The sequence below is a fragment of the Heterodontus francisci genome, chromosome 3 (genome assembly GCF_036365525.1).
Source record: "Heterodontus francisci isolate sHetFra1 chromosome 3, sHetFra1.hap1, whole genome shotgun sequence".
NCBI lineage: Eukaryota > Metazoa > Chordata > Chondrichthyes > Heterodontiformes > Heterodontidae > Heterodontus > Heterodontus francisci.
Window position 1 is genome coordinate 75,896,463 of NC_090373.1, and position 12,624 is coordinate 75,909,086.

Consider the following 12,624-nt stretch of genomic DNA (forward strand, 5'->3'; position numbering starts at 1 on the left):
TACAATATATATTAATGACATGGATGCAGGGATAGAAGGTACTATAGCCAAATTTGCAGTTGACACTAAAATAAGTGGAATAGTAAGTTGCAATAAAGAAATTTACAAATGGATGTGGACAGGTTAGAAGAATGGGCCAAAATTTGGCAGATGGAGTTTAATGTGGATAAGTGTGAGGTTATCCATTTTGGTCGGAAGAATAGCAAGGCAAATTATTATCTAAATGGCGAGAAACTTCACAGTGCTTCGTGGCAAGGGGATCTGAGTGTCCTTGTGCATGAATCGCAGAAAACTAGTATGCAGGTGCAGCTGGTAATAAGGAAGGCAAATGGAATTTTGGCATTTATTGCTAAAGGAATAGAGTATAGAAGTAGGGAAGTGTTGCTGCAACTGTATAAGGCATTGGTGAGACTGCATCTGGAGTACTGAGTACAGTACTTGGGGAGGGATGTAGTTGCACTGGAGGCAGTTCAGAGGAAGTTCACTAGATTGATTCCAGAGATGAGGGGTTTGTCTTGTGAAGAGAGATTGAGCAGTTTAGGCCTTTACTCTCTAGAGTTTAGAAGAATGAGAGGAGATCTAATTTAGGTATACAAGATGATTAAGGGGATTGACAAAGTGGAAATAGAGAGGATGTTTTCTCTTGTGAGGCAATCTAGAACAAGAGGTCATAGTTTTAGGATAAGGGGTAGCAGATTTAAAACAGAGATGAGGAGAAATTACTTCTCTCAAAGGGTCGAGAGTCTGTGGAATTCACTATCCCAGAGTGCGGTGGATGCTGGGACAGTGAGTAAATTTTAAGGAGGAGATAGACAGATTTGTAGTTAGAAATGGGTTGAAGGGTTATGGAGAACGGGCAGGAAAGTGGAGTTGAGGCCGAGATGAGATCAGCCATGATTGTATTGAATGGCAGAGCAGGCTCAAGGGGCTGAATTGCCTACTCCTGCTCCTGGTTCTTATGTTCTTTATGAAAAGAAATCATATAGTTGCTGTAGCATTTATGCCAGAAAGGTGCTTATTTGTGCCCTATGCATCTGAAAGTTTCCTGTTCACAAAGCTTCACCAAGTTGTTCCTTGAGGTGAATGTGCAAGTACTTTACACAAAGAGGAATCTAAACATTTGCAAACATAGGACTTCTTACCATGCACACTGGCTGAAGTTTGTGCATGAATGGCCCACCCAAATTTATTTGCTTCAGTTCAGGTTCAGACTACGGTGGAGTATTTTGGTGACAGAATTCATGGTAGAAAGCTAGCATTCAGTTTACTCAGCAGTGACAACTGCTGCAGCCACCATACAGTTGGATAACTCTCTAAAGGGCTGATTTATGGAGTTTGCGCTGCTGGCAGAACAAAGGTTTATCTATATCATAGTTGGGCAAGATTTCCTCACTTGATTTGGGCAGCAATTTCTCATTGTCTTAGTTGGTTTCTGCCTGTGGGGTGATAGCAATATATTTGTAGAGGCTGAAACTCAGAAAATGGTGAAGACTATAATCTAATATTGAACTAATCAGTTTTAGAATGTTGTATCAAAAATGTATATTAGTCTAACTGTTCCACTTTAATTTACTTTTAGATGGCTTTATACTGCTGAATAGCGGTTCCAATGTGGAGCATACAACAGCTTATCACACGCTTCCTTCAACAGTTTCAAGTAATCTGCATTCAACAAGCCAAGTAACCACGACTAAGATCACAAGTGAAGTGATCACAGATGCAGATGTGAATACTCTACCAGTACATGTTAACTTGCCCGTTGTTAATACCACAATTGAAACCATAGTGACCAGTTCCATATCTTCCACTACTGTTTCAAAGGACGTTGATGCTGTCATTGTTCCTCAAATCAACGCTGATAATTTGGCACGTGGTGTTGGACCTAAACATGATCCTTCAACTGTTGATGCTGAAATGAGCAGTGCTAGCCCTACTGTTCATACCACATCATCTGGTCGTGCAGTTTCTGTTATCAATGATGAATCCTTAGCTGTACCAAAGGTGTTTGTAGCAAATGAAATGACGACCATGATGGTTAAAAAAGCTGATCCAACTGAAGAGGTGAGTGGGGGAAAAAAAATGAAGTCTAACATTTTTGCTGTGAAGTTAGTGCTCAGATCAAGCAATACGTGCAGGCTTAACTTTGTTAAAGGAAAAGATGAGAAAAAAAGAACATTCATGCGTTAATCTTCACAGAGTGGAATTTCAAGGTCAACAACATTAAAAATTAAACCTTAACCTCCCAGAGGCTTTAATGGATTTTTCTTTAATTATTTTAAATTACTAGACAATAACTGCATTTTTAATATGAAGACATTAAATGTAAATCTGCTAATCTTCAAACAGTGCACTTTTAGGGCCATAGGTACATCAAACATTGTTGTATCAAAGGGTCCTAACAGCTTTTTGTCTTGCAAGGTAAAATGTGAAGTGGTTTTACTTTACGATTTCCCCCTCTCCCCATAAGTTGCTGACCTCTGGTATACCAGACAAGTGAGCATTCTTCAAATGTGAGACCAGATAACAAGTTTCAGCCTGTAGTTGAGGGTATCAGACATATGTTTTGCTTCTGGCTCCAGATGTATTCTCCAACAGGTGTCAATCAGAAGCCCAAACTCTGGCTTTTTTCGCTACCTTTTTCCTCCCCTACTCACAGAGGCCACCTGTAGCACCCCTACTGAAATCAGGCTATATATCATACCTAACCCCTTCCAGGTCTGCATACCTCCGTGTCACCATGGGCAGTTTGTTTATCCACTAAACCATCTTTTTAAATTGGGAGCTATGGAATGAAATCCAATTTTGATTTTCAAAAATGCACTTCAAAAATATTGGGCTAGAGTTTCCACTTTGGGCGCTATCGGCGTTTCCGGCACAAATTGTGCCCAAAATTCAGCCCGTTTAAAAAAAATCTTTTTCCCCCAAGTTTCCACTCATAGGGCTGGATTTTAAGCAGCCCTTAATGTCGGGATCCATAGTAGTGGGGGGGGGGCCTGAAGATGGCCCCAGATGAAGCCCGCCACGCACCTTGACACCGGCAGGGCCTGGCCCAATATTACCAACAGCGACGAGGCCTCTTGGCGACCCCCATCCCCCACCCTCGCTGCTCAGCGATGGGACCACAATTTAAATGTTTGAATACATTAAAATAATTGAATTAATCAATCTTGCGTCTCCTCCTGAAATCCCGCCGTGATCTTCAGCCTGGCGGCTGGCACTCCCATGTCTTCAGATCCCCATGTGGGGAAACGGGGCGCAACACTGGTGGGGAAGGGGGGGAGGAGGTAAGTTTCTTAGTGCGGGGGTCGTGGGGTCAAATTAATGTCATTGGTTTAGGGGATGGTGGGAAGGTTAAAGTTTGGAGGGGTGTGGAAGGTCAGATGGCAAAGATAAGTGTTTTATGGGGGAAAGGGCAAATAATTAATTTTAATTGTTATTGGGGAGTGGGAGAGTGGCGAAAGAGATTATTTATTTATTTATTTGAATTCACTTTCCCTTTAAATATTTAAATTTCCCGGTAGGACTGACAGCCCTTTAAAAATGTGGATTTCGGTGGCGGGCTTATAAAATTCAGCCCATAGTCATTTGCATATAACCAAATACAAAATCTGCCAGAAACCAGTGCAATCAGGCAGTGTCTTAAAATGTAATTTAAAAAAAAAAATCCTTGACATATTTAAATGTGATAACTTGGCAAAGTTTTATGCAGCTGTAAATGGGTTTATCTCAAAAATTGCATTTTTAATCAGTGGTACTCCACCTGCTAACCTTAAACTACTGAAAACGAGTTTAAAAAAAAAACTATTTTCTGGTTAGATTGGGGTACAGTAGTCAGTTCCTGAGTAAATGAGAAAAAAGTACATTCTAAACATTTTAAAATGTACTTATTCGTGTCTTTGCGCCCAAAATATCCTGCTTAATTTTTAAAGTCTCCTTGAAGGCCTGCAAATGGGCGCAATTTATGAAAACTCGCAGTGGTGATGACATCCTTGGGTAGTGGCCAGTTTTGAGAGCAGGGTTTGCTTCTAGCGTGATGTTTTTAAAACTAGCTCAAAAGATCGCGGAAACTTAAGTTACATTGAACTCAATTTTCACTTACAATTCCTCAATCTTTTGTGCCAGTTACACTGATTTCAAGGAAATTGTGCTGAAACAGCGCAATCAAGCGGAATCTCCAGGCCATTAGCTTTAATATTTGGGCTTAAGGGAGATATCGCTTTTTTTAAATGATACGGAGTGTTGGAACTTCAAGCTTATGCACTGAAACATGCCTCTATCAAGCCTCCAAAAATAGCAGCTCAGATCAGGAAGCCAGCCTTCATTTTCAGTAAATATGAACACACGTGGTAAATATTAAAATGCCAAGGCATTTATGTTGAAGTATTCTTGCATTATATACAATAACTTGAATTGAATAAAACTTTGATCAAAACCAGATTCCTGAGTAATCTTGGCTGGTTCATTTAGGGTACAGCGATGGTGATTATAGGAATGACGCAAAAGGACAATACAACCGATGAGGATGATCTGTTCTTCACTGACATAATAGAAAAGAAAACTTCTCGGAATCAAAATCACATTCCAGATTCAAGAAGTTCAATTGAACCGCCAGAGGAAAGATACTCTCAGGACGTCAGTTCATCTGGGAGTTTTCTGGAAAAACGTGAATTATTGGCAGGTATGCTACTTTTTTTGTATAGCCGCTAATTTTTATATAATGCACAAATACCGAAACTGCTGCAAATACACATTCGATTTATTAGCATATGTAAAGAGAAAAGATGCCTTTGCTATTTTAGGTGTAACCGCTTGATCAGGACAATTCTGCTGAAGAGTCTACACTCCAAATGTCAACCTATTGGGCCAGATTTTAGGAGCCCGCCGTCACTCACGGTGGCCGGTGAAAAAAATGACGGCCTGCACATGTTGCAGAGTCGCCGCAATCTCCCATGTGGCGGTTCATTTAAAATAGCTGGGGCGGCCCGCTCCCCCAATCAGTGCCTGGGTGCAAGCACCATTTTTAAAGGGAAGCCAGCCCTGCCAGTCAATTTGAATTTTTAAAGTGGTGTCTCCCCCACCGCCCCCCCACCCAAAATGTAACAAATGAAATTGTAAGGCCCCTTTCCCACCCCCCCAATAACAATTAAATTAACTATTCGCCCTCCCCCCCCCCCCACCAAAACACTTGCCTTTGAAATCTGACCTCCCTCCCCCCCACCACCGTCCCCCCGCCCCCAGACTGCACAAAGTTTAAAGTTCACCCCTTTCCACCATCCCCTCATTGCGTTTATTTGACCCCATCCATCTTCCTCCTGCACTAAAAATCTTAACTCTTCCCCTCCCCATCTGTGTCGCACCAGCTTTCCCCGGATGGGGAAGTGAAGGCGTGGGAGTGCCAGCCGCCGCACTAAATATCGCAGTGGGTCTGGAAGATTGGAGGAGAGTGCATTTACATTTATTCATTTTATTGATTTACATATTGAAATTCAGGTCCCGTCGCCTAGCGGCGGAGTGGTGGGGGGGTGGTGGTGGGTGCTTCAGAACCTCGCTGCTGCCTGGAGGGTCAGGCCAGGCCATCCTGGTGTTGAGCTCTGTGGCGGGCCTCTGCTGGAACAATCTACCTGCCCCCCCCACCGGCATGGAGCCTGACGTCAGGGTTCCTGCCCCTTCTCTTTACCAACGCTGACATATCTACTATGTGTGTCAGGCAGTTGTGTGTTTTTTTAACTTCTGCTTTAAAAATGCATTTGAAGCACACCTAGCATGCTGAATTAATGTCTGGCATTTCTATATAACACAAATATTAATTTAACAATGATTTCCATTAAAGGGTTTCTTTAATGAACTTGAAGACTGAAGTAAATGCATTATTACCTCTTTTGGGCCTCCTTATCTCGAGAGACAATGGATACGCGCCTGGAGGTGGTCAGTGGTTTGTGAAGCAGCGCCTGGAGTGGCTATAAAGGCCAATTCTGGAGTGACAGGCTCTTCCACAGGTGCTGCAGAGAAATTTGTTTGTTGGGGCTGTTGCACAGTTGGCTCTCCCCTTGCGCCTCTGTCTTTTTTCCTGCCAACTACTAAGTCTCTTCGACTCGCCACAATTTAGCCCTGTCTTTATGGCTGCCCGCCAGCTCTGGCGAATGCTGGCAACTGACTCCCACGACTTGTGATCAATGTCACACGATTTCATGTCGCGTTTGCAGATGTCTTTATAACGGAGACATGGACGGCCGGTGGGTCTGATACCAGTGGCGAGCTCGCTGTACAATGTGTCTTTGGGGATCCTGCCATCTTCCATGCGGCTCACATGGCCAAGCCATCTCAAGCGCCGCTGACTCAGTAGTGTGTATAAGCTGGGGGTGTTGGCCGCTTCAAGGACTTCTGTGTTGGAGATATAGTCCTGCCACCTGATGCCAAGTATTCTCCGAAGGCAGCGAAGATGGAATGAATTGAGACGTCGCTCTTGGCTGGCATACGTTGTCCAGGCCTCGCTGCCGTAGAGCAAGGTACTGAGGACACAGGCCTGATACACTCGGACTTTTGTGTTCCGTGTCAGTGCGCCATTTTCCCACACTCTCTTGGCCAGTCTGGACATAGCAGTGGAAGCCTTACCCATGCGCTTGTTGATTTCTGCATCTAGAGACAGGTTACTGGTGATAGTTGAGCCTAGGTAGGTGAACTCTTGAACCACTTCCAGAGCGTGGTCGCCAATATTGATGGATGGAGCATTTCTGACATCCTGCCCCATGATGTTCGTTTTCTTGAGGCTGATGGTTAGGCCAAATTCATTGCAGGCAGACGCAAACCTGTCGATGAGACTCTGCAGGCATTCTTCAGTGTGAGATGTTAAAGCAGCATCGTCAGCAAAGAGGAGTTCTCTGATGAGGACTTTCCGTACTTTGGACTTCGCTCTTAGACGGGCAAGGTTGAACAACCTGCCCCCTGATCTTGTGTGGAGGAAAATTCCTTCTTCAGAGGATTTGAACGCATGTGAAAGCAGCAGGGAGAAGAAAATCCCAAAAAGTGTGGGTGCGAGAACACAGCCCTGTTTCACACCACTCAGGATAGGAAAGGGCTCTGATGAGGAGCCACCATGTTGAATTGTGCCTTTCATATTGTCATGGAATGAGGTGATGATACTTAGTAGCTTTGGTGGACATCCGATCTTTTCTAGTAGTCTGAAGAGACCACGTCTGCTGACGAGGTCAAAGGCTTTGGTGAGATCAATGAAAGCAATGTAGAGGGGCATCTGTTGTTCACGGCATTTCTCCTGTATCTGACGAAGGGAGAACAGCATGTCAATAGTCGATCTCTCTGCACGAAAGCCACACTGTGCCTCAGGGTAGACGCGCTCGGCCAGCTTCTGGAGCCTGTTCAGAGCGACTCGAGCAAAGACTTTCCCCACTATGCTGAGCAGGGAGATTCCACGGTAGTTGTTGCAGTCACCGCGGTCACCTTTGTTTTTATAGAGGGTGATGATGTTGGCATCGCGCATGTCCTGGGGTACTGCTCCCTCGTCCCAGCACAGGCATAGCAGTTCATGTAGTGCTGAGAGTATAGCAGGCTTGGCACTCTTGATTATTTCAGGGGTAATGCTGTCCTTCCCAGGGGCTTTTCCGCTGGCTAGGGAATCAATGGCATCACTGAGTTCCGATTTGGTTGGCTGTATGTCCAGCTCATCCATGACTGGCAGAGACTGGGCTGCATTTGGAAAGGAATGGTAGTACTGAAGTTCTGATATGTGTCATTGGTTTAGATTTGAACAACTGGCATCAATGTATATTAAGGCAGCTCAATTTAATGAAGTGCAATTGAAGTAGCATGTTGGAAAACAAAAGATCTAGTTAGAAGCACAATTTGGAATTTTGCACTGTAATTTAGTGCTGTTTTTAGCTTTTGAAAGATCTAAAATGGAAGGTCAGTTGAAAGCCTTGTAGTCCTAATTTTACAGTTAAATATAGTTTATTTCAACTGAATTTGGAAGCTGATTACATTTAACCTCCATCTTGGTTTCCCTCCTAATCAATTGTAATTTGCTGTTCTGCAGTTGTACAAGTTGGCTTTATAACTGGCAAATTATATAATGTGTTGTGATACAGGACAATTGATCCAAATTCTAATTCACTGCAATTGACACATGAATAGATAAATGAACAAGGAAAATGTGCCAGCTGATGTCACTTTTCAAAATTTCACCATTTTCATTTCCACCAGTTTGTGAGAACTTTGTCATATTTGTAACTTTTATACAGATTTAAAAAAATTACTCCTCCAGGGTTCATGGGTCATGAATATCTGCAAGAAAGTTCAAGCCATGCACTATATATTACAACCTTAAATGCTGATGATTTAGGTGCCCTTTTAGAATGGTCGGTCAAATAGGGAGTGTAGGCTGGTAGGTCAAGTGGGGAGAGAATGTGAGAAAGTTCTTGAGCAATTCCTAAGAAGTAGAACTTATGTCTCTTGTCATTTGTAAAAAATTGAGGTACTAAAAGAGATGGAAGTATTTGATGGGAAGAAAATTATTTGGCATCTGCTTTCTTTTTAGCTATTTCAAATGGACTATCCACTTGCACTAAAACCAACAGTCAGTTTGCAGACACTTTCAAGCTGTAATCCCAGTTCCAAAAGCTAAATTGTTTGTGTGGTTATCGCTTTTCTGCTTTCTTCCTCCTGTTCTACTGGTCCTCAGAATTTGGTTCAAGAAAAACTGGGGATTATGACTCTGCAGTGATAGATCTGATAGATATTTTGCATGCACTGAAATACATTTATTGCAGTTGAAAATCTCATTGTGTTTCTTTTGGGAGAAAATGATTATGACTTGACATGTTCTGAGGAGATTAGAACTTGGAACATTTTTCATCCTTACAGAAATCACGGAGATGTGACCATTAATGTTCTTTGAGACATTTGATTTTATTTTGTTCCATGTTTTTAGCAACTGTTGCTGGAGGATTTGTGGGACTCGTGCTTGCTGTTCTGCTGGTGGTGGTGCTGGTGTATCGAATGAAGAAAAAGGATGAAGGAAGTTATACATTGGATGAATCCAAGCAGCCAAATGGAGGTTACCAAAAACCACAAAAACAAGAGGAGTTCTATGCATAACTCTATTTTTATAAAGTTCTGTGTCAATCTTTAATGCAAAGTGAGCATTCTTTTTTTCTTTTTTCTTGCCTGGGTTAGAAAGTGAATCAGAAAAAGTTCAGTCTAACCTCTATCTCCATGACAATTGTACAATTGTATTTTTGACAGTCCTGAGGCAGAGAGGGGTAACTTGTTTGTGTAATGGGACGTCTTGCCATTTGGCTTCATGGGTGAGGAGACGGTTAAATTTCCATGCAATTTTTATATTGTAAAGGATAACTGCCTTCTGAAATGGTGGGTAAATAGGCTTTTTTAAAAAAACAAAAAAATAAACAGTTGGGAATGCACAGTACAATATTGTAAAGCCACAAACTGCCGAAACCTGTAAATTTCTGTATTGTAAAAATATTAATCAAATGGGGGGGATAAAAGGGGAGATGGATACTTGTACTATTGTGATTTCAAATTGTATGAAAGCTGATGATGTGTACCTAATAATATAGGTTTACATTAGAGATTCCCATTGCACTTGGCTATGTTCTTATTTTTGTGTTGTATTATGGTGTTCATTGAAAAAATACATTTGAATTTTTTAAAGCAGACTTACTAAGTTTAACCATTCCTTCAGTTTTATGGCAATTGAAGGTTTAATTGGTGAAATTATGTCCTTTCTAAATACTTTAATTGATCAAGTGGAAGGGCAGTAGCAGTTGAATGCTGTTTCATGAGTGACATATGTTTGGTCCTGAAGCTTTCAAAGTGTTTCCTACTTTTATACTGTAACCAGCCATTGAAACTCCTGATCTGATCTATTCCTTTTTAGAGAGCTGGGCTTCTGAGTTTGTGTAAAATTAAGTAAAGTTCAGTGTCCCCACGACCACCCCCCGCCCCCCCGCCACCCAACCCCATCCCAACTTTTTTTGCACAGGTAAGTATTTTTTTTTTCTTGATCTTCAGTTGTGTTGTTGATCTAACTGAACTAAATAAAATTGATTTTTTCAGATATACCTCTGTTTACTTAGTCCAAGTATACCACAATTTCTCCATCTAATATCACAGCCACAATCTAAAATGCTTATCTTGAGACTTTGAAAGCTCCACAAATGAAATGGAGTCACTTTTTTAATGTGACCTGTGCAGTGCAAGTAAAATGTCTTGCATCTTTCTGTATAAACTTGGATCCAATGATTTGTTCCTTTTTTCAGCCATTGCACAGTTACCACAATCTTCCATAAGCGTGCTGAATTCCTGATTTGTATTTTTTTAATTTCACATTTTGAAGCTGTTATGAATTTATGAACAAATGGCTATATAAAATAGATAACTGTGTATGCCTCTTGCTGTCATTGAATTAGTGCCATTTTCAAGTAAAAGTCTATAAAGTTGATCACAACTTGTCAACTCTGCAGGTTACGATCTGCATTTTCTAAAGTTAACAAAGAATAAACAAAATATAATTATTTTTGTATGATCGAACTAGTGGTTCATTTGTGTTTAGAACCATTTTTGACTAGCAAAAAGGCTAGATGCCAAAAGAGTTAGTTAAACAGGGTGTTTGTGACTTGGTGACTCTTTTCATGAATGTTAAACTTTGTCCTGAGCTTTCACTAATGTTTTCTATTTATTAACTGTGCTATTTCTAAGCATATCAAGCAATAAAAGAGCACTGGCACACTAACTTATTGTCAATACTTTGTGAACTTGAAGAGTCCATTTAACATGAACGTGAAAATTAAAATATTTGAGAGCTTGTGTAAGGTTAAGTATATAGATTGCAGGATTTTGAGTTTTCCCCCCCAACCCCAACCTCCCTAAATTCTGGGGTAGTTGCAGGTAATTCCTGTTGACTACAGAGTCTTTCTCTAGCCTTCCACTGTTAACTAGTGGCTTAGGCTTTATTCCTATTAATTTCATGGGCTTTCTGTATGCAATGAAAAATTTGAGGGAGGAACTTCACATTATTAAGGATAGCTCCAATAGGGGCAGTCTCCATTGGATATTCCCTCCACAATACCACCCCACATTCCAGATAGCATGGCAGGTTTCTGGAAGTAGTATCTAATCTAGGTAGTAACATAAATTGTATTACATATACACCATTTGCTTTAAGGATAGGATTTGGCCTTTGAGGAGCAACTTGATCATCCTGGTAATGTTGGGAGATGTTTTACTGCACTAAAGGCACAATATAAATGCAAGTTACTGTTGTAATACTGTGATTGTAAAAGGCTCAGAACATACATATAACAAGTGATTTTGGAAGTTGCCAATGGGCTTTCTGATTAATCTCACTTTCAACTTGAAGTAGGCCTTCCAACCTGCTATTGTTAACAAGACCATGGAGTGCAAAAGGGACTGGGAGGACACAGCCTGTTCATGCTGAGCGAGAAGTTGTAAAGGGGGGCTTGTTCTAGTCATGGATTCCAAGGCTCTTTGAATCATGATGTATCAATCTCTGGATAATATGTTAAATCAGGATTGTCCAATACACAGCCTGTGAGCCAAAGGTTTTAATCCGGCCCGTGGAAGTATTTCAGAGATCAGAAATTTTCCATTGTCGTCTTCTTTCAGACTGGCTTTAAAAAAAAATCATGCCATCAGTTTCACAACTGACAGGTGCTAACATCAGGAACAGCAGTTTCCCAATTTTTTTAATAGCTCGCCGGAAAACCCCAAATCTGTCCGAAGCTGGCAAACCGCTGTTCCCGATGTCAGGACAGTTGTGAAACTGACAGTGTGATGTTTAAAAAAAACTGACCAACCACAAAGCTGCTGTGCTGCAATTGTCAGAGAGCGAGGGAGATGGGGTGGGGTGGGGTGGAAACAGAGAGGAAGACAACAGGGGTGTGAGGGGGGGAACAGAGAGAGGGTATGACACAAGAGGGGGGAACAACATAGGAAGAGAGAGAGAGACGTGGAGAGAGTGATCAAGATCACTCCTAACTTGATGGACACCTATCTGGAATATTCCGCATTGTTACAAGTGTGTGGGTGAACATTGACGACATGGGGGAGGCAGTGGCGTAGTGGTATTGTCACTGGACCAGAGAGCCAGGGGATTGCACTAGCGACATGGGTTTGAGTCCCACCACGGCAGAAGGTGGAATACGAATTCAATTAATAAAAATGTGGAATTAAAAGCTTGTCTATTGATGGCCATAAAAACCATTGTCAATTGTTGTAAAAACCTGCTGTCCTTACCTGGTTTGGCATACATATGACTCCAGACCCACAGAAATGTGGTTGACTCTTAAATGCCCTCTGTAATGGCCTGGCGAGCCACTCAGTTGTACCAAACAGCTCCAAGCCAATAAGCAATGAAACTGGATAGACCACCTGGCATTGACCTAGGCACTGGAAATGACAATGGTAAACCCAGCCCTGTCAACCCTGCAAAGTCCTCCTAACTAACATCTGAGGCTTGTGCCAAAATTGGGAGAGCTGTCTTACAGACTAATCAAATAACAGCCTGACCATACTCATGGAATCATACCTTACAGACAATGTCCCAGAAACCATCATCACCATTCCTTCTCA

At 41.8% G+C, this 12,624-nt stretch overlaps 1 protein-coding gene across 1 annotated transcript in view; it reads left to right on the plus strand.

Annotated features, from left to right (window-relative positions):
- The window catches only part of LOC137352366 (syndecan-3-like), a 65,861-nt gene extending 55,096 nt beyond the window's left edge, over window positions 1-10,765 (plus strand). Inside the window, exons 3-5 of the mRNA XM_068017667.1 lie at window positions 1,580-2,061; window positions 4,468-4,678; window positions 8,942-10,765. Coding sequence (XP_067873768.1) covers window positions 1,580-2,061; window positions 4,468-4,678; window positions 8,942-9,108 — 860 coding nt within the window. The 3' untranslated portion in view covers window positions 9,109-10,765. The remainder of the gene's footprint in view (window positions 1-1,579; window positions 2,062-4,467; window positions 4,679-8,941) is intronic.
- The last annotated feature ends 1,859 nt before the right edge of the window (window positions 10,766-12,624 follow it).